At 43.5% G+C, this 22872-nt stretch overlaps 1 protein-coding gene across 1 annotated transcript; it reads right to left on the reverse strand.

The window, feature by feature from the left end:
• Positions 1-524: 524 nt before the first annotated feature.
• CHRNA9 (cholinergic receptor nicotinic alpha 9 subunit) lies at positions 525-6931 on the reverse strand. Its single transcript, XM_041402982.1, has 5 exons — positions 6862-6931; positions 4577-4722; positions 3589-3743; positions 2399-2931; positions 525-1081 (listed from the first exon to the last, which is right to left on the reverse strand). Exons 1-5 carry the CDS (start codon positions 6929-6931, stop codon positions 525-527), a joined length of 1461 nt encoding a protein of 486 aa, XP_041258916.1.
• Positions 6932-22872: the final 15941 nt, after the last annotated feature.

Consider the following 22872-nt stretch of genomic DNA (forward strand, 5'->3'; position numbering starts at 1 on the left):
ATCAGTGAGCTGGAACAAAAAACATAAGTTTTCAAGTCAAGCTAAAATAAAATGGAAAAAGGCAATGTCATGAAGGGGTGATCTCCAGAAAATGTATCACAAGTGATATCACAAACGCACTTTTTTTTTTTTCCCCACCCCTGGAAGAAAGAAAAGGCTGATCAAATTGCAAGGTGCAGAGATGCAGCCCTGTGAATACACAACTCCCTGCTGGGCTGTCTGCTGCACTGCTGCAGTACTCTGTCCCGGGCAGCAGCGGCCAGCGCCCACCAAGGTGCAGCACTGACTGCTTGTCCTGCAGCCTCATCAGCACACCCGTACTAAAAGGCAAGGACGGCCACCAGCAAAGTCCTCAGCTGTGCTGTTCTGTAGGCTGTGACTCACTGTCACAGCCTACAGAATCAATTTATTTATTGTTACAGAATGCAAGACAAAGATCTCAAAAGCATCCCTATCACTGAACTCCTCCTAAACAAACTAACATAGAATATTCAGATTTATAAAAGGAATATAATCATTTTCAGTTAAGCAGCTTTCCCAATGATCAGCACACTCATAAAAAACACCATGATAAAGAAAATCCACATGAAAAACCTGTCCATCACTTTTGCAACTTTTTTCCACTCAATTCCTTTGGCCCGGTTTGCTTTATGGTCTCTAACACAATTAGCAATATACTCAATATTTTTAATCAGCATTTTGTAACAAGAACAGCAATTAACAGTCTCCCTAACATTTTCACCATTAACTCCATAGCTTTTATTCCAATTTCCATTGAGCTTCTCCTTGAGATTGCAGTCGTCATTCCTAGTGGAAAGAGGACTACTCACTTCTTTGTGCCTCCTCTGACACCCATCATCCCCCTCTAACCCACATTCTTCTTCCTTCTCTCTTTTTGGACTTGTGCAATTTTCACCCACATCATAAACAAAAAAGATTTTTGACATATAGTCCAAAATAACCACTTTGGCCCACTGTGGAACAGGCTTTGCTTCTGAGCCACAATGATGGAGATTCATTATAATGATTGTCAGTGCAGTGGAAGCTGTGATCATGGTCATAGTTGCTATGTAGTACTTCCCTAGAACACAAAATGAAATAATATTAAAGATGTTACTCTAATAAAAAATTCAATGAAATGTAACAGTGTGACAACATAGTGTTAAGCATAAATGCAAGGGAAATAAAATTTTAATCACCTTAATTCTCTTAGATCAGGATTCACCATTTAAAAACAAAGATAAAAGCCATTAAAATGAAATCTCATACTCATTACTGGCATGTCTTTATCAGATGAATGTGTGACTACTGTATTAGCACGGTAAATATTTGCAAGCTAAACCCTCTGATTACTTCAAACACATCCATTCAGAAAGCAGCTCAAAAATGTTTCTGAAGAGCCTTGTTCTTTTCATAGGATCTGCAAAATCCCCATGCCAATGGCTTCACATGGCACCTTGAAAATCCCATTTCCTCAGGTATTAACAACAGTGATGATCACACTTTGTTTGAGCTATTGTCGCACCCCAGATCTGTGCTTTCACATTCAAACACGCCAGTGAATAGGCATGTTTGCTCGGCTGGCATGCGGAATCACTGTGCTGCCTGCTCCCATGTCGGAGCACACAGCTGTAGGAGCACAAGCTGTGCTCCTCTGCCCTTGCTTTGGCAGCTGAAGCACCCGGCTGGGCACCCAGCCAGCCTGTGCGAGGAGCAGCTCCCAGCCCTGCTCTGCAGCCTCTGCAGGAGAAGCGAGAGCTGACGGCAACAGCACAGGCAGGACGTGCCGCAGACCAGTGCCACATGAGCCCAGTTTCAAAGGGATTGGAAAGGATGGCAAGGGAGAGCGTGGGAATGGAGAAAACAGACTGAGCTGGGTTCCTTTCATTGCACGTGAACTTTCCTGAACTCCCAGACATAAATTAAATTTCAGCATAATGACTTCTCAGGAGCTATAATCCAGGGTAGCAATTGTCAGATATTAAGTCAGCTGTGAGTATGCCAGCCAGGCCATCCAGCTGTCTGGATCTGACAGAAACGTATCTTGAAACAGTCTGACCTTGTGCTTATAGCTTTTGATTATACTTCATGCATTAGTTCTAAAATGGTTTTCCATTACCAGCTTTGTTTCAAGATGTGATAGCATAATTCGAAATATCTAATTATATTTAATAAATATAAAACAGCTAGCTAATGTATAATTTAAAATAAACACAAAATAACTTCTAAAAACTGCAGCATACCTATACAGATTCCACATATATTTTAAGTACTTCATTGTGTTTCAAAAATGTAGCAAATTTATCTTCCCAGAAATCACAAATTACATGAAGATTTCCTGACATATAGCCTGGCTATTAATAAGTCATGCTTAAAGACTTAAGTGTGTAAAGCTCACCTATCAAAGGTACATTTTCAGATGGGGGCATGATCTCTGCAACCATCAGCTGGAACACGGTCAGAGCAAGAAGAACTGTAACACCCAGAGACACTTTCTCACCAGAGTCTGCAGGAAGATAGAATCCCAGGGGGGCCAGGAAAGATATCAAAATGCAGGGAAGCAACAGGTTAAATATGTAGAAAGAGGACTTCCTTTTCAAAATCAGCGTGAAGGTCACGTCTGGATAAGGCTCAGAGCAGCAGCCATAAGTGATAACATTCTTAACTGCTGGCATACCATGAATCTCCCATTCCACATCTTCTATGAAGTCAGAGAGGTCACCACTATCAAGAGAATTGATGAGGTCTACCTGATTACCATTATAGGTCCAGGACCCAAAGGTGAGGTTGCACTGCTGGCTGTCAAAGGGAAAATAAGACACATCCACTACACAAGAGCTCTTTGTGATAGCAGGTGCATCCCAAGTGATTTTTCCGTCATATCTCAGCACTACATTAGTATTTACTGGTTCTGAAAAGTCATCATCAGCCCTAAAAGACAGAAAAATGGCAATCAGGATTGACAGACAAAAACTTAAGGGTGAGGGCAAGAGATGGTAGGCAGTGGGGAAGACCCTCCTTTCACACCATCACAAGCGTGTTTCTGAAATCATATTTACACTGAATTTTAGTAGGAACTTACTATTAACCATTATTTACAGGTATGAATGCCCATGAATGTCAAACATCAGTGTTGCTGAATTATGTTGCATTTGTTGGCCATAGCTCCTTCAAACTCGACCTCAAACAGAACACAGTAGGATAAGAGTCCATTAAAAGATGAAAACAGTCTGCAGGTCATTATTGGCCTGGGAGAGCAGACAAGGAGTGCAGCCTTTATGTATCATCTTTTTGTGGACAATATTCCAGAGTTCTCTAGGAGCCTCAGCAGAAGGCACCTCAGACAGCCAGAGTATTCAATTCCCAGTGCAGAGAAATTCAGAAAATTTGTTGGATAGCATAATTTTCAGATCTTGACTATAGCTTTATTGCAAAATATTTAGATTATCAACAACAAATGTTAAGACAACAAACATACCCTTTGCTAAGGTAAGGCAGAGATGAAAGTTCACACTCCGCAGGCCACTTTCTCCTTTAACCCCCTCCCTCCCTCAAATATGCAAGGTGATTTTCTCCAGCCACACTCACTTGTTATATAGGACAATATCTGGTCTCCAAACCAAATTGCTTGGGATCCTGATAGAATCCAGCCCATCATATTTATCTTTGTCCCATCTGAGGTATGCATCATACCAGCTTTGTCGAATCCATAAGTAAGCTGACAAAATTTGGTTCCTTTCATCCTGCATAAAAATGTAGAAATATTTCTAGCTGAAGGTGACAAAAATCACATCACATACGCAGACAGCATTTGTGACATGGCTTTGATGTAGTGCTCAAAACAGGCGAGAATACTAACAGGCCACAAAATAATTCTCAGACAGGCATCTAGGCCCGTACACTGTACAGGAAACTCACTGGTCTGGACTTTCACTTGTGCAAACCTTCATCTCTCAGCACCCTCCCTAGTTTTAATCACAGTATCTAATGCCCCCAGTTCTTCCTAATTTCCTTTTGCAAGCTTCAGAACAGCAAATAGCTAACAGATGCAGGCTAAGAAATTTTTTGGGAGCTTGGCGAGGCCTTGGAATTATAATTCAGAAGTCATAAAAATAATCTTTCCTTCTCCTTCCAGACACATTTTCCTTTGCCTTAAAAGTGTATCTAAAAACTATATTTATAAAATTACTGAAGGCTAATTTTAGGGATTTTATGTAGAAATTAATTGCAGCTTAGAAAAAGCATTTGCTGTATTTAAAACTCAGCAAAAGTTGCCTGGAGGGTGGGATACCAACACTTAACTACAAAAGAAGTCTTAAAAATTCAGCAGCTCTAAGTCTCCAGACTTATAATGGAAGCCTTAAGTGATGCAATTCTTCAGAGAAGAATGTAGAAAAAACTGGAGAACAGAACACACCCCCAGTCCCTGAGGCCACCCCCTCTCCCCTGCCCGTGAGGAAGCATTCCTGGAGTTGTCACAACAGACTGAAGGCTGCTTTTCCTACTCCAAACAAAAGGCTTACATCTGGTATATTCCTGCATATTTTTAGAAAAACAGAACTCTGCTTTTACTCACCATGTCTTTAATTTGGGACAACGTGATCTGAAGGGTGACATTCAGAACTTTATCTGTGTCTTCCACTGGTCTCAGAGCATTGGAGTAGTCTTCAAACAGTTCATTAAACAGCATGTGAGCATATTTTCCTTTGGCTGATTCTACAGCTAGAAAACATGCACTTGTTCAGTACATTAGATTAAGCACTGAGCAGCATCAGAAAGCACCTCCTTTCTACTGCTTCAGGCAGTATTTGCTATAACAATATTTATCATTCATATATGGTAGAATATCATTAGTTCAGCTACAGAAGAGTACCTGATGAAGTTATTCAAATAAAGGCAGTGTTCACCTGGAGCAAGTGAATAGCTAACTTAAGCTTTTCACACCCACTGAAAGATACTGTATATAGCAATCCCTACCTTTTTTGAAAGTAAATATAATCACTTTTATTTTACTAATGACTCTCACAGGCAGATATTACTGACATCCAGTCAGCAAGGTCTGAAATTACACTTACAGGCTAATGGCTTTTGGTATGTCCCCACATGCAGCACTGGTAAGATTCCTGGTACTTCCAAAAATTTAGTCTTTTTTTTTAAACTACCACCTGTAAAATATCTGAGCTGCTTTTCTTCACAAGCTGGCAATTGCTTAATGTGTGAATATGTCTGTGCACCAACATCTTTTCAAAACCATATATTTGGAGATGCTTCTTGCTATCCAGACTTAGATACTAAAGATAATTGGCCAAAACTTGAGGTTTTAAATTATACTTTTGCTATTTCATACTGTTTTGTACATCACAGTTTCTCTAGGCAGCCTCTTTACATAGATACACAAATTTCTGCAAGCAAAGGGCAAGAACAACAGAAGCACTCTGTCAAAACCCACCCCTGAAGGTGGGGTAACTGAGGTTCTTCTTAATAGATCCCTTGGGATGGATAAGAGTGAAACAACCCTGAATGGTTGTGTATAAATACATGTATTTATGTGTATGGTGCAATGCTGTCACTGAAACTACAGGGAAACAGAACAACAACACTCCAACAACTCCTCTTCCATGTTAGAGAATTAGGCATTACTTTATTCTGGGCAGGATGTTATTCTAAGCAGGACATGCAATAGAAATTATTTCATACACACATGCCCGGATTGTGCAATGAAAACCATTCCATCGCACATGGTCCTTTACCAGACTTTTCACCTATTTACACATAAAAACCCCAAAGAAATTCACGTTCACTCGTTTTAAATTACACAGTTCTTAGTGTTCAATCTTCTATTGGTAATTGATCCCTTCGATACTAATTCGGCCCTCATTCCTTGGTTCTCTTATCAATCTTTTCCCAGACCAAGTGTCTCCGGGGGAGTAATGCCCGTTAATGTTCCTTTATTTCCTGGGTACCTTCTGGCTACTGCCCATGTGCAGATGTTAAACTCATCAGACCTCACCCGGTGAGCAGTCCTTTGAAGACTAACTTCAATTCCCCTCCCCCGGGCAAAGGCGAGTAAAGCCCTGACTAAAAGTTACCAAAAAAAAATTTAAAAGTTGCCTCAATTCCAACAATGGGAAAGAGGTACGTAGTCGTATCGGTTATTATCTACAGAAATGAAACAATATAAAAGCATAAAGACTGCCCTTAAGAAAGTATAGAAGAAAGAAAAAGAAAGAAAAGATAAGAGTAGATAATGGAGAGGACAAATGTCACCATACACGATAAAGAAGTATTATTCCGTCTCACAGGACCTGCTTTTTATCGGTCTTCTCCCTTATCTGGTTCAAAGCCCAGCCTGTGGCTAAACAAAGGTTAATTTGTGCCGGTGCCCTCTGGTGATGGGTGCCCACCCGCTTTGCCCTGCCTTCCTCCCCGTGGTGGCGGGGCGAGCCCGGCCCCAGCGGAGCGCCCGCTGCTCTCGCCGATGGCCGATTGCTCGAGTCATTGTCACCGCGGCACTCCTGCTCCCGCACACCTGCAAGATCGTGCAAATGCCAGCTGGCAGTTTGCAGGGAACGAGTGCTTTGGAGTACATCTCTGGTGATTCACACCTGCTTTCTGGACTAATTAAGAGTTCAAAGCAAATCTTCCTGACTAAAAAGATAGCCCAACAAATCAAACCTGCCCGAGGAGCGCTGCAGTTCTGGTCGTACATGATCGTTTTGTCTATGCATCAGTGACACAGAGTTAAACTGAATAGATCAAACACTTCTGGGGCTCAGCCGTGTAGGGTACATCAGGTCACAAGATCCTATGTGAATAAAACAAACTTCAGTGCAACATTTAACTAGCAAGCAGTATTCTCACCTTTGAGTATCACTGCTGCGAACAGCAACCACAGAGAGACGTAAAAGGAGGAGAGGCTCCTCATCTTCATTTCTGGACCTTAAATAAAACTGTCCGACCAAGGGCACAGAAGTGTTTGCCACCATCCAAAACTATCCAAAGAAGTAAATCAAGGTGCAGACACGCTGCTGCGGCTCCAGAAGCAGCTCGTTCGTCCCCCCGCAGCTGTCAGAGCCCAGCAGCCATCTCGGGCTCTGTCCCTGCCACCGCCTGCTCCCCCCTCTCCGCGTAACCTGAGCGCTGCCTGCTCTCACGCTCGGGCTGAGACAGAAAACCAGCAGATTGGGTATCACTGCAAAAATTGTATTCCTTGCATTTTTACTACAAATGCAAGATTTCGTCCCATTTATGACAAATCCTTTTACAGTTCTTTGGAGGGCTTTGTTTTACTGCATTTACATTCTGCAAGAGCCCGCTCAGAACCAGTTCTGTGGAACTTGCGGACCTTGACAAGAAAGTGATCTGACTCAGTACTTTAACAGGAATTGCAACACTGTACATCACACATCCAATATCACACAGAAAAAAACCAATACCCACGGCCTCTTCCATGGTGATGAAACAAGGTTTTCATTACCAACGTGTTGCCAAATGGAAGAGATGCAGTTGCACCGAAGTCAGAAAACACATTTGATATTTGGAGTAGCCCAACATCACTGTGCAAACAAGAACTTCAACAAGTGTAAACAACTTGGAGACCAGTGCTCAGCACAGTAAATCAGGAGCTAAACTGGACTTTGCAGGTAAAATGCCATTTCCCTTATACAGTACAATTTTTCACAGGTGAACTTGACAACAAAAATTACAGTTACTGGGCCACACTTACATTTAGCCAAAAGAGTTTCAAGAGAAAAATATAAACATGAAACAATACCTTACCTGGCCTTCCATCTCACCCTGATGGTCAGAACAGCTCTGTCTATATTACTCATGTTGTCAGGTTAGCTTCCTAGTACCATAGACATTTTCTTCCAAGTTTCTCAGACAAGAGGAGTTACTTCCTCCTCTCCACAGGCCAATCCATCCTTCATGATATACTGCAGTCCATTCTGCCTTCCTTTTAGAACAGATAACAGAAAACAGTCACTAAAACAGAAAGTGAAAATATAGAATGAGCTACCAGGAAAAAATTTGGTCCAGAATAGTCCTCATCCACAGAGGTCATAAAATATTGTTGCTTGCACAGTCTTTTGACCAGAAGAAAAGTTTTCCCTCCATACACATTATTTCTACACAGCAGCAATACAAGCAGCCACTGGCTAATATTTGTGCTTTTGTGGGATTTATAAATCAATTACATTTATGGCCAGGTTTACTAGGTAAGCAATAAATAATTTTGGTCCAAGGTCCTGTAATGAAATCCATATCTGTCGTTTCATTTGAAGAATTGTGAAAGGAGTAAAAAAGTAGAAAACTGTTTAGAAGTCAAAAAGGTCAGAACAGCCCCTAGGCAGTATGTAATAACTTGCATTCTCTGTGGGTGAAGGTATATGATGCCAGAGACAACAAATGTCATGGACAGAAGAGAAAGGATTTTTGGATACAGTCAGATAAGTGCATTCTCAGGGGATCATTTTAGTCTACAATAAATTGCCATTCTGTCAGCAAGGAGCTACTGCATAACATCTCTTACTGTAATCACAAGAGAGATGAGGGGTACTGCTTTAAGAGAGTCACTATAAACACTACTGGAATCAGGATTAGCCTTGATCTGCTGCAGGTTTGAGACAACCGTGTGACCTGTTACATCAGCAATACACACATGTCAAGCAGTGTGGACTGATGTACTTAAACATACAGACAGGTAACCATGAGCACACGTGTATATTAGACATGTCTGTTACGTTTGAGACACTGCATTGACTGCACAGTGCTTGCAAAAGTAAACTAAAATACCTCCAAAAGCCTTTTCAATATTGAAGACACAAAAAATTTAACAATGTTAAACATCTAGCTGATGTTTGTTCACAAGATATCTGATTTGTATTTTTAATCAAAATATCCCTAATGTATATATTTTGTAGGAATGCCGAGCATTAACATTAATTTCTCGTTAATCTGAGAGATTCTTCTACAAAGCCACACTTCCTCAGAACATAGTTTTTAGGTTTTGGCACGATCTAAGGCAATACCAGCCCCAGATCAAACATCCCATTTAACTTTTGAATGAAGCTTAAATTTTTAGTTAAAGAGTTGTCTTTCTTTACAGTAAAAAGTTCTGCTACCGAATCAGAAATTAATACAAGATACGAAGCCGCTTAAAAAGATAATTTGAGAAGAGCGACGGCTGTTTTGAAGTTAGAACGAAGCCATGAAGCGCTCCCAGAAGGAGCGTCGCTCGCAGCGGAATTCCAGGGATGCTGTCGCAGCGGCTGTGCCAGCAGATGGCCCTGTCACCCAGCCTACCGACCCGCCGAGCACCAGGCTGCTTATCTCCCAAAAACCACCCCGGGCTGCAGCCTGCTTCCGTCCGTTTCGCGGATCGTTTGCCTCGCGTTTGATGCAAGCCGCGGCGAGGCGAGGTGCCCTTTTAAAGAGAAAGCCGAGCAGAAGGAGCAAACCCGTTTCGCGGCTGAATCCGGGCTCTTCCCGGACGTCCTTCTCGGCGGGAGCAGCAGAGCTGAGCCCAGCCACGGGCGGGTTCCAAGGCAGCCAATTCCAGCCGTGCCATCGCCGGCACCAAACCTCTCCGGGCTTGTAGCAAAGCTCCTTTGGGGCACAGGCTGCTCCTGCCCCTGCGGAGAGTGACTGGGGCCCATGGCACAGCATCCAACCCCGCCGCCACGAATTTTGTTCAAACATTTGACTTCGTGGGAATGAGTCTGGGCTATTAACAGAGCTGTTAGCACTCAGTGGGACAAGAGTGGGCCATTCATTGCTGCGCTGAGCTTGTACGGCACTCACACAACGCCTGTAATTTTTTATGCTTCTAGACACATGTATACTAGTATGTAGACATCATCAAAAACATAAATAGGACAGACTGAAGTGGAGATGACATGAGAAATCTCTTTCATATTAAAACTTTCAAAGTTAGATATTTATCTTAGCCAAAATATAAGCAATGTAGGTAAGAAGTGTAAAAACATATTTAGAATTTTGTTATTTCAATCCTCCTTCTCCTGCATAAAATAATAATTTGCTCTTGAGCCTAAGGTTTTTACATGTACATTTTCAGAATTTTTTAATGGTTTCTTACCCTTTTTTGCATAAAAACCATTAAGAGTTTTTAGCCTTCAACTGGAGAAGCTGCAGATACTGTACAATCACAGGCCTCACCATTTATAATCCATCCCTTCATCAGAGAACAATAAAGAAGAACAGATTGGTTTCTAGGCACAGTTTGTAAGAAATGTCTCACAGTCTGCTTCTACTTGCCTTCCTGCCAATTTTTCCCCACAGAAGCTGTTGCATTCACTTTCTTCACAGCATTTGCTACTGAATATTATCTTGTGATAGGGTCAAGCAGCACACTAACTGTTCAGAGTCAGACTTCTCTCCTTAGACTAACTGGTCTTAACAGCACGGGTAACAACAGCTCGGGAGAACACAGCACTTCATTTAGATGCAACATGTTTCTCTCCACCTCATTTTTTCTCACCCACCTACTGCCTCCTCCTTCCTTCTCTCTAAAAATCCCCTACCACCCGAAACCAACATACTCATTCATATTTTCTTCCACCCTGCTGTACACACAGAAGATAGGAAATACATTAGGAGAGTTCACAATTCTAGCTCATGAGATACTGTAGAATATTAGCCACATTTTCCAGAGGTGGGAAATCCTCATTTGCATGTTACAGTTCTGGGGTTTTCTCAATATAAAATTTTTTGGTGCACTTACACAGGCAGTTCTGCCAACCACATTCCCGCACCTGAAGAGAAACTTTCTGAACCTAGAAGTCTGGTATTACTTAATGTGATCTAATATGCAGCAGGTTACCCCTTTTCCAACACAGTGCTTACAAGCTCATTAGTAATTTGTCCATCAGTTTCTGTCAGGGTTAAGGACAAAGCTAGTTTATCATTTGAGGTATCAGAAAGTTATTTTATACACAGCTCTTTCTCTTTGGGATAATTTCCAGCTTTGTAGCATGCCTTTGAATGGCCAGCTGCAGAATCTGAGCTCTACACAAAGGCAACCTCTGGGCTTAGACACAAATCACCTTTGCTGTGATAGGCAGCCTGATGCTCCAGACCAAGCTGAATTAGAGAAAAATTTCTACACTTTTACAAGTGTGCTGACAAACTCAAATATCTTCCTCCTGTTGATCACTCTTGAGCCATGGAAGGCAGCACACTACCTCAGCTCTTGGAGTAGAAGGGAGTCTCCCAGCTCCCACTGCCGGCTGAAGACAGCTCTAGGTGCCCCAGCTTGTATGCATATCACAAAAAAAAACCCCAGACATTAAACTGATGTCTGAAGAGGTGAGTTTGAAAGGCAACAGTTTAGATACTAACTCAAAACTAAAGTTTCACCCTCTCCAGAAATTTAGAGGTTGATAGGAACACCCCTTTAAAACACTACCAGAACTCATCATGACCACAGGAGTACCTGCATGGAGGGTTTAGCATTTCCTGACAACATATGCTGTCCTGGTAAACTCACATCCACCTTGCAACACAAAATATGGCACAGCTACATAGGGCAGGACAAAACTCTAAATTACCACAATTCATTTAGGCCCAAACAAACCTCCCTGTGGGATAAAGCAAGCAGCAACTACTCATCTCTGAGGGAAAAGACCTTTTGATAAATCATGGGTTTAGCTACTGAAACATTTTGTGGTACATGGGTACTGACATCCTTTAAAATGTCCTAGCATGAACACACCTACATTATGCTATGGTTTAAGCAAAAATATTCCCTCTTGAGCAAAACATTGTAGTAAACCTGCTGGTTTATTCAAACTCTGCAGCTACACTCATTCTGGCACAAGAGTCATTTGTATGTTGGGAACAAAGCACCACCATTTCAGCTAAAGACAGCATTTTCTGAAGTATCTGTAAGCACAGTGGCTCAGTTAAGAAAGGCTGTATTCATACTGTTGATTTTCATCTGCAAAATTCCAAGCAATCATCCAAAAGCATTATATTGTTTTCTTCTTTTCAACCCATAACAAATGTATTGGAATTAAATACTTCCAGGGGGAAAGAATAAGTTGAAGTGTTAATACAGGGAATCAGCACCAAGAAACATCTTTTCTTTGGCTGAGTGAGCTGAAAAAGGCTTATTTTGGCAATAAAGACATAGGATTTGCCATCTAAAGATGTTGGCCTACAACACTGACCTGAATCTTACAGGCTTAAGTAGCTGCTATTTTTCAGGTACTGTGGAAGGTGCACAGAATATTCTTAGTTGGAAGAGACCTACAAGGTGATATGAGGTATAAAAGCTGTTAAGGAAAAAAAGGTGTTTTAACATTAAATTACTACTACAACCACATATCTGATTGGTTTGTGTGCTTTGGAAAACATTTGCTCCTTGGTTGCCAAAAAATGGCAGGGGGCTTTACGAATTGATAGCTGCCTTTAGCTTAAGGAAGTGCATTTTATTCTGAAAGAGAACCAAAATGCTGGACAAAATGCAAGAGGGATTAGTGCAATTTATATCTAACAGAGCTATGAGAAGTCAGACCATCCTATAATCACCCTGTGGTTATTGTAGCTTTTGAGAAAAGTATATAAAAGTACACTAATCAGTTCCTCAAACTAGTAGCAAAGAGTTAGTATAAGAACATTCCTAGAACATGGAACAATTTTAACAACAAATTCCATATTGGCTTTGCTGCTGGGCTCTAACAAAAGGAGCATATTACATTGCCATATGAGACAGCTGCTTCTTATCCAACACTTTTAATACTGAGGTACAGTCTACACTGGCCTCTGATGGAAAATTGATTTGTTCTTGGTGGGAAGCTATATATAAGGAAAAAGGCATGGGACTTACGGTACACATTGTTCTACAGTTCTTCTCTTCTGCCAGTATTTCAAGGCAATATAGGTAGCTGGTATGGTTAAGCAGCACCTTGCAGTGAATACACAGCCAGCCTCAGAGAGCAAGACAACAACACATTATGACATCTCACTGGAAGAGATGGTTCAGTGAGCAATTGGTGCATTTGGCATGATGCTAATGCTTCTAGCTGAGCTTGCATCACAAGCCGTGGAACAGCCTTCTTCACCTATCTTGACTGAAAAACATCGATTTTCCTTTAGATATCTTAAAATACATGTAGTTTCAAATTCTATGCAGTTTCAAAGTCTGCAGCATTAGTAATTACAAATTCCTGAGGAGGAATGACTTAAGAATATGAAATGAAACATCTTCAACAGAAAGCACAAAAGCAGGAACAGGGTAAGCAGAGCACGGGGAGGTTGTGCCCAGCATGCTGCTAGTACAGCTGCTGCAGAATGTCAGTGTCCTCCTTGCTACGGGGAGGAATGAGCAGGTGCCTTCGATGTACAGGTAACACCACAACTGACGGATACACATATCTGAAAGCAAGTAGAAGGAAGAAGTCAAGGAGACAAAGACTTCTAGGTAGATATATGAAGGGCACTTTAAGGATGTTTCAAGTAGCAAATCAGTGGAACCCCACTGTCTACAAGGGTTCTCTTTTCCTAGATACATTTCATCCAGGTGTTGGTAGCAGACAAGAAACAAGTATGGGAGACAGAATTGCTTGCCTTAGCAGTTTGTCTCAAAAATTCTTCTCAGCACTTTTTGTAGCACAAATAATTTTCCATATAACTACTGTAAAGAAAACCTTTAGAGATTTAAAGGCATTTGGCTATTTATTCTCCATTTTCTCGATTTGCATCTTAGCTATCAAAGGACACTGAATGGTAGCAGAGGATGCTTTCATTCTGCAAGCAAGAAATACTCATGGATCCTAGTGTGAAACCTGGCAGACATCTGATTTTGTTATCTACTTCCTTTTCAGTAGATATGAAAATAAGTAATACTTTCAAATTTCATCCCCTTCAGGATTATGAATTCTGAGGTACAATTTAAAAAATTAAAATTTTAGCTGTATAAGCACATAAGATTCACACATGTTTGATTAGTACTGAAGTAATGAGCTGGCAACATTACTTCTGTCATTCTAAGGAATATGTATTTGATATAAGCATCATAATCAGGATGGAATCAAATGCATAGCAACCAGATTTAGAAGAAAAATTTTTGATCTTTTTAAAAGATTAAAAAAACCCCTAGGCACAGATACATAAACCAGGAAAGGAACCTCAAAGCAGATGTAGCCTCCCTGAAAAAAAAGTGTTAGAAAATTGGTAAAAATGGATAAGGAAAAGGCTGAGCTACTCTACAAATTTTTTGCTTCAGTCTAATATCAACCTTTCTTCCCACACCTCTCGAGCAGGTGGACAGCAGGATGGGGAGTGGGCAAGCAGAGTGCTCGTAAGAGAAGATCAAGAGTTCATGACCACCTGAAGAACCTGCAGTCACAGAAGTCTGTGGGACCTGCTGAGATGCATCCCAGAGTCTTGAGAGAACTGGCTGATAAAGTTGCTAAGTCACATTCTGTGATATTTGAAATGTCACAGCAGTCAGGTGAAGTCCCAAATGACTGGAAAAAGGGAAATATTGTACCCATCTTAAAAAAGGGTAGAAAGGAAGACCCTGGAAACTACCAACCTGTCAGCCTCACCTCTGTGCCTGGGAAAATCATGGAACAGACCCTCTTAGAAGCTGTGCTAGGGCACATGGAGAACAGGGAGGTGATTTGAGTGAGCCAGCACAGCTTCACCAAGGGCAAGTCCTGCCTGACCAAGCCAGTGGCCTTCTACAATGGAGTGACTGCCGCAGGGTACAAGGGAAGGGCTACAGACATCATTTATCTGGATTTGTGTAAAGACTTTGACACAGTCCCCCACAACATCCTTCTCTCTGAATTGGAAAGAGGTGGATTTGATGGGTGGACTGTTAGATGGATAAGAAGTTGGTAGAAAGATCACATCCAGAGGGTAGTGGGCAATGGCTGAGAGTCCTGACGGACATCAGTGGTGCCCCTCAGGGATCTGTACTGGGGCCAGTGTTGTTGAATAACTCATTAAGGACATAGATGAAGGGATTAAGTGCACCCTCAGCAAATTGCAGATGACACCAAGCAGAGTGGTGCTGTTAACACTCCCAAGGGACCCGATGCCATCCAGAAGGGCCTGGACAAGCTTAAGAAGTGAGCCCTCATGGTTTAACAAGGCTAAGTACAGCGTGTGCTCAGTCAGAACAACCCCTGCTATCAGTCCAGTCTGGGGGATGAACAGTTCCAGAGCAGCCCTGCCAAGGAGGATTTGGTGATGCTGGTGGGTGAGAGGCTGGACATGACCCAGCCATGGGCACTCACAGCCCAGAGAGCCAAACGTGTCCTGGGCTGCATCCAGAGCACCGTGGGCAGCAGGGGAGGGAGGGGATTCTGCCCCTCTGCTCTGCTGAGACCCCACCTGCAGGGCTGCAGCAGCTCTGGGGTCCCAGCACAGGAAGGACAGGGACCTGTTAGAGGAGGGTCACCAAGCTGATTTGAGGGATGGAGCATCTTTCCTGTGAGGAAAGGCTGAGAGAACTGGGATGGTTCAGCCTGGAAAAGAGAAGGCTTTAGGGTGACCTAATTGTGACCTTCCAGTAACTGGATGGAGCCTAAAAGAAAGATTGAGAGGAATTTTTTACAGGAACATGTAGTGGCAGGACAATGGGAAATGGATTCAACTAAAATACAGTAGGGTTAGATTAGATAGGGATTTTTTAAATTTTTTTTTTAACTTTGTGAGTGGTAAGGTACTCCCAGAGTTTCCCCAGAGAACTTGTGGATGCCCCATTCCTGAAGGTATTCGAGGCCAGGCTGGATGGAGCTCTGAGTGACTTGGTCAAGTGAATAAAGGTGTCCCTGCCTATGGCATGGAGTTTGGAACTTGATGGTCTTAAAGATCTCAACACAAAAATTCCTGTGATTCTATTATTCTATTACTTCCCCTTTATTCTTGAAGAGTCTAATTACTTAAATTAGCAATTATAAATTCTAGAAGTTTTAAGAGATTGAGCTTCCACATGAATGATTCACCAGTATCTGCACATAATACAGTGAAATCCCACAGCAGAGTCATCAGTAATACAAGAGTGTCTTGGTTTGAAAAGACAGCTGTCTGTAAAGGAAGGCTGGAGCTTCTCTTGAAACAGAAAATGTAAGCCCCCTCTTACTGAATTATTATAATTTTGAAATTAAGGGGCTTTCAGGCAAAGATATGGGAATAGAAATAACAGGTTTTTATTAGGAAAATTAAAATAAAACAAAATAACACTGACAGAGTCAGCATACAACCTGACACTGTTGGTGGGGGTGTTGGTAGCAGTCTGATTAAATGGTGGCTGCAGTCTTTTTGGAGTGACAGATGTAGTTTTGTTGAAGTAGTGGTTTTGTAGAAGGGTGAAGTCTTCTTCTAAAAGTCTAGAGGTGGTGTAGATGTAGTGAGACTTAATGGCCTATTAACAGAAGATAATTCCTTGGACAAAGGATGGGTCATGGAAGAGATAAAGAAAACTTCCCTACCTGGTTTTGATAGCTGGCCTATTCAGAGCTATCCCTCCTGGAGTTATCAAGGATGGGTCATGGAAGAGATAAAGAACACTGCTCTACCTGGTTTTAACTGATGGTGATAGAATACATTTGGTTACATCTTGCATTGCATCCTATGACAAAGAATTTTGCGGTTTTTTCTAGAGCCAGTACACTTAGCCTTTTACCCTTAACATTATAAAAATGCATGAAACCATTAACTGACGTGGTAGGAAAAAATGTGAGTTGAAATGGTTCCCTATTTTACACCTTGAAGTAAATACCCTTCTTATTACCTATTCTTTTTCTATGCTTTAGAACAGCTAAATCAAAATAACTAGTGTGTTAGGTTTGCATGGCCAGGTTTTGGTAGCAGGGGGCTAAAGCTGTGGCTTCTGTGAGAAGCTGCCAGAAGCTTCCCCTGTGTCCAGCAGAGCCAATGCCAGATGGCTCCAGGACAGGCGTGCTGCTGGCCAAGGCTGGGCCAGTTAGAAATGGGGGCAGGGACTCGGGGGGAACATATCTAAGAAGGAAGAAAGTTATTGTGCAGATGTAACTGTGGCCAGAGAAGAGTGAGAATATGTGAAAGGAACAACTCTGCAGACACCCAGGCGAGTGGAGAAGGAGGGGCAGGAGGTGCTACTTCTGACGTTTTACTTCCACTTGGGAGTACAAGATCAAAACTCTGGCTATAGGTATAAAATGTAGGCAGAAATAAGAACAAAGATAATGCTCTTTTCTGCTTCATGTGTCAGCGATGTAGAACTTACAGATAAGACAGACATCCACTTTCCCAGTATTCCTGAGCAATCATCATGACATTTGCTTGCCAAATACCAGGTTCCCCAGAAGACAGACTTTCCTAAAAGCTTTCATAACAGCACCTATATTAAAGGTGCAAGCATTAATACAGCCATTGCTGTCTGCTAGGACAACTACTCACACTCCTAAAATACTTGCAAAAAACTTTCCTGGATCCTCATTTGGGAAGCACAATTTATTGCTGAAATCAATTAAATGGAAGAGTCCTAGCAGGTAGTTAAATGGTCAGGCTGTTAAAATATTTGGGTACTGGGAAACAAAAATATGACTGGGGCAGCCCCTTTTACCTCTTTCTACAGAGGCCATCCCCACAGTCCCCCCTCCCACCACTACTCTCTACTAAAGCTGTGCAACATAAGGCAAACACACAGACCTTTCCGAGCAAGGGAACAGTACTAGAAACTGGCCTGGCCAGACAGAGCACGAGCCAGTGAGCAGACACATCACATACACAGGGGACAGCAAAAACCCAATGCTTCCACAGAGCACAAAGCACTTCCTTATGCAGGTGTGTTCTAAGGATCTGCTCGGCCTAAAGAGCACCAGCAGCTCGTGGGCACCTCAGGATAATTCCTGGGGAGATGCTACATTTGCTTAGCTCTATTTACACTTCAGCTTTCATGCACAGAAATGGACGTCACTGTGCAAACAAGCAAAAGACAGCTTTTAGCTGACATGTCTGATATCAGCAGGACCACAGAAGTGTTGCTGCACTGTAGTGAACTCCCACAGTGAGCCCAACACCACACACACAGCAGAGATGGAGGGGCTGTCCTGCACGGACAGGGTGTATTTCAACTAAAAACAAGAAGTCTCAGAAATCACGGCTGATCACCCACATGGAGGTCAAACCAGCATTAAATTTCAGCTATCTACTATCCTTCTGTTTCCCCAATTTTGTTAGAGAAGGGTATAGTGCAGAGCAAGATACAAAACCACCCTGTTGAGCTATAATCATAGTACAGGATTGAAGCAGTGATAGTAATAAGGGTGATCTAAAAGGCTTGCTCACCACAGTTCTCAGACAAAGGACTGTCTGACTCACCAACTTCTGTCCCCATCCAGCCTTATGATGAAAAATATTTTCCACCAGAGGCTATCAAAGTGCTACAAATGCTATTAGCACCAAAATTAGAAATATTCAAGCCATTGTACTTTATGGTTCTCATTGAAAACTCAATTTTAAAAAGTAACTTAAAATTCAGGGAAAAGCAGGCCAAATTAAGGCCAGCATGCATCACATCCTAAGGAAATCATTAACTGTTAGGTGAACCATGTGCTATTTTTGTTGTTTAAAATACTGATTAAGCTAATTATGCTCACAGGGAATTGAATCTAGAAGATTTAATTTAATCTTTTCAGAGGCAGAATTTGATGAAAAGTTACTATCATCCATTTAAACAGTAAAAGGTATAATTTCTAACATTTTATGATGATCAGCATTTTAAGATGATCATCCTTTGGTGTCTGTTATTTGACTATAATGTAGCTTATACTTGCCTCTTGGCCTTAGTGAAATGTTAGTGTTAAAACGTGTACAGATATGCTAAAATATAATAGCATTTAACTCCTTCCTCTTTAGATCTAGTACCTTAAACGCTCCATTTTTCTTTGAGAGCAAAGAATGACAAACTGAGAAAAGTCAGTTTGTCATCCTTTGTTCTCAAAGCTAAGATTGATTTCTGAGTAAAGACCAGAAATAGTACTAGTAGGCAGAAACTTTTAAAAAAGGCAATATTTATTATCTCAAGATAATAAAGATACTGTACAAGATAAAAATGCAGTCTATGCACAAACGTTTGACATTCCCCCTGCCCTCAAATACAGACAGAACAAACAAGTTCTGGGTGAATTTAGGATCACCCCACTGTGAGGTAGAAAATTAATTTCGGGTGTTAATACTAAATTCATGGTGAAAGTTAGAAACTATACAGCTAAATTTGACTCTACATAAACAAGATGATTGCTTAGCTTCTATTCTCCTTTGGTCTCTCTCTCAAGAATCTTCCTGGGATCAAACAGGGCCACCTTGCCAGGCGAGTGATGTCCTCCCGAGGATAGCCGCAGCGAGCAGCGGTGACAGCCGTCCCCAGCCAGAAGGAATGCACGCCGTACTGCTCCGGAGACAGCCCCAGCAGGCACAGGGCACGCCTGAGGACCGCCACGAACTCCCTCTTGGTTACACTCCTCAAGTCCGAGTGCACGAAGAGCGGCCCTTCCTGCCGCGGACGAGCTGCCAGATAGCTCCGGAGGGCCAGAACGGGGCACACCCACGGCTCTCCAGACAGCGCCAGGCTGATGACATGTCTCTCCTCATCCACGGGACAATAAGGCAGAAAAAGCAGCACTTTCCTCTCCATCAGCTGGAGATCACTCAGGTACAGCAGCTCAGGCTGCAGTACATTACGGTGCTTTGCCACCATCTCACCTATTCGAAGTGCCCCAAAAAAAGCTACAGTAAATAATGCACGAAACAGTAAGCATTCATAGTGAGTTATGCATGCAGACTCCAGAACTCCTAAGAGAGATCGCAACATCTCAATTGTTACAGGCAAGTATTTATCCCTCAGGATACCCGCTCGTTGTTTCAACCCTGTCACTATGCAACAGGTTATAGGATCTTCCAGAGGATCAGCGTTACCAGTCAATTTTGATAAATAAGAAAGTGCTGCCATGTATATGAGTGTCTTCGAGGGGGAATAATTACATTCCACAGCCAAAAACCCTCTAATTTGCTCCACTGGAATTGGCCAGGCTGCAGGCATTCCCATGCTTTCCCTGAAGGCAAGGAATTTCTTCAGTCCTTCGAAGTAGGCTTGCCAAAGCCTACCATCCCCTGAGTGCTCCAGCAACGACAGTGTCTTCAGAGGCCAAGGTCCCAAGGAATGCTTCTGATGACAGCTGATCTCGCTTTCTGCAAGAGAAGATCCACATTAGCACAAGAGCCATAAGCATACTGCTTAAGAGGCAAAAAAACCTCCAGTACTCCCGAGCGCTCACACCCCCAGATAACGCTGTGAGTTTATCTGATAGATAGCTCTCACACGGGTGCCCCAGAGACATTTTTCAAATGAGAAACAAGCAACATATCAGGCCCCTTTAAGGCACTTGATGTGGTAACACTCCGTGAGTTTACAAGGTTGAGGAGTAGTAATGGAGAAGACACATAGAAAGCAATTTTTAAATCAAGGGAAGGCTTACAGAAGTCACAAAGGTCACACAGCGCACTCCCTCCAGTAGGCAACATTATTTCCCAGTCCAGGAGGGACAACTCTCCCGACCCACCCCTCCAAACCCTCCAGCCTCACACAAGACCCCGAGCAAAACCGAGGAGCTGCCCGGCCCCGACCCGCACTCACCGCTCTGCGCCGCTTCCCGGCTGCGAGGAGGGGACGTGTCTCTGTGCCCAGCAAGGCTCTGCTCCAGCCACTCCATACCCGGCTCCCGGGCCAGCAGCGCCAGCATGTCCCAGAAGAGCGTGGCAGCAGGACGAGCAGGAGCGCGGGCAGTGCAGGCCATGGCAGCAGGACGAGCAGGCGCCGAACACAGACTGCCAGAGCGGAGCCCTGGAGCTCTTTTATGGAGAGCCCCCCTCGGAACAGCCCCCGAGGCCGGAGCGCTGCCCTGGGCCATTGGCGGAGGATGGGAGGCCGGGCGTGGCCTGAGAACTGAAAGGTGTGAAATGGCCAGGCCGGTATTACGTCCTCTGCCAGGGTCTGAAATGTGGCTGGGTTTAGTGACAAGGTTAAAAATAAGAAATGTACTTGTGTTACTTCCCAGTTATTCTCTTGGGCTCTGCAAGACGTGGTTTCCAGGTTTGGTAGAATAGGCGAGGGTAGCTGGCTCTGTTCTGAATTATTCAACAGCAGTACAAGCTGAGATGCTTTTGCACAGTTCAACGAGACAGCTGCCTTCCCGCAGTAGCTATCCCAGAAAAATCCTAAGAAAAAACCAAAGCTACCAGGCTCCTCAGCCGACAGCTTAAGCTTTTGGTCTCCCTTTGAAGAAAGCTGTACAGGGACAGCGGCGGCCGCCTTCCCTAGGAGCTTCCACCCCCTCAAGATTTGACTATTACTCCTGGCCGTCATAGAGGCCTGTATTGCGTTTGTAATTCCCCCTGCTGCTGGCTCTCTCCTTTTTCTAACTAAACGGCATAGGTTTGTGGCAGGGCAGAAGAATAATGGCAGGGACAAACAGATTAAGCCACCCTCGGACACATCCTGTGCTCATTCCTCAGCCCTCAGTTGCAGCACAATGGAGGCGATAATGGGCCGCTTAAGCAGTTCCCAGGCACTGGAAGTCTCTTCCGCAGAACAGTGGGAAGAGGGCGGAGGAGGCAGGATGGGGGGACCCCCGCCTGGACCCTCGGGCACAGGCTCGGATTGGGCCGCAGAGGGACACGTAAAGGGGGAGTTTCGATTTGCATAGCAGAGCCAGGGTATAAGAGGGCAGCACGGTGGCACCATCGAGGAGTCGCTGCTTCGTGCTTCTCGCTGCGTGGCTGCTCTTTGGTTGGTGATGGAGAGAACAGCTGAGCTGCCTGCTGCCCCTTCACCCTTCTGGTCGCTGCTGGCGCTGCTGCGGCGGGAGCCCGGCATGGGGTGGCTGCCGTGTGCTCCGGACGGCTGCCCCGGATCGTGCGGTACCGGCGGACTGGAGGCTGGCAGCGGAGAACCAGCAGGTAACCGTGCCCTTGGGGGGACAGGGAGGGGCAATGGGAGGCTGAGTGGTGAGGGAGGTGGGCAGATTCCTGCCAGGTTCTTCCACGTGGTCTGACCGCACTGTTGGAAGACCTCTGAGATCTCTGCACGCTCCTGAATATATTGTTACTTTGTGGTGCCTTTGTGGCTTCCAGCCACTGGTGCCCACTGATGGAGGTCTGAGGTCACAGAAACCTTGCAGTAGGGTGTCAGATCTGTCACCAGGCTTGAGATGTTTCTTTAAGGAGACAAATAGGTGGGGGTTTATGGGTTTTGCGAATGTAATCCTCCTCCTGTGTTCTGGCTGTTGGAAACTCTGCAGATGACAGTCATAAGAATGCATGGGACAGGCTTTTTTTTTCCTTTTTTTTTAAGTTCAAGTAAAAGCTGAAGCATGTTGAAAGGGTGGGAACTTCTATCTGCTTTTGTTTGCCATTACTAACATGGTTTTCTTTCAGCAGATAAGCTCAGCCAAGTTCCTGAGAAGAATTCCTTGGGTCCTTGGCCCCTGAAGGTTCTGCTGTTACTGGAGGACTCGAGAGAAGGACACTTATGGCAAGACTACCATGAAGGCCTGAAAAACTTTCTTTCCTTTAGAGACCGCATGTCTCTGTCTGCAGTCTGGCCAATTCCAGTGGAACAAATTAGAAAGTTTCTGGTCGCCATGGAATTCCAGGATCTGCCTCCCACGAAAATAATCACGTATATGGAAGGACTGTCCTTCATCTCCAGAATGCTAGATCATCCTGATCCTCTTCCAGATCCTCTTGTCTGTTACATGATGTCAAGGCTGAAACGGAGGACTAGCCATTCAAATGATGAATACTCTCCTGTAACAATTGAAGTGTTAAGATCTCTCCTGGGAACTCTGGAGTCTG

The sequence above is a fragment of the Onychostruthus taczanowskii genome, unplaced genomic scaffold (genome assembly GCF_017590055.1).
Source record: "Onychostruthus taczanowskii isolate IOZ18803 unplaced genomic scaffold, ASM1759005v1 scaffold2, whole genome shotgun sequence".
Classification (NCBI taxonomy): Eukaryota; Metazoa; Chordata; class Aves; order Passeriformes; family Passeridae; genus Onychostruthus; species Onychostruthus taczanowskii.

Excerpts from the sequence above, each read along its gene's own strand:
- CHRNA9 (XM_041402982.1), bottom strand. The coding sequence starts at position 6,931 with ATGAAGATGAGGAGCCTCTCCTCCTTTTACGTCTCTCTGTGGTTGCTG. Across the intron at positions 2,932-3,588 it reads GATATTGTCCTATATAACAA|GGCTGATGATGACTTTTCAG; the intron begins GTGAGTGTGGCT and ends TCTGTCTTTTAG. Across the intron at positions 1,082-2,398 it reads TGAAAATGTACCTTTGATAG|GGAAGTACTACATAGCAACT; the intron begins GTGAGCTTTACA and ends TTTGTGTTCTAG.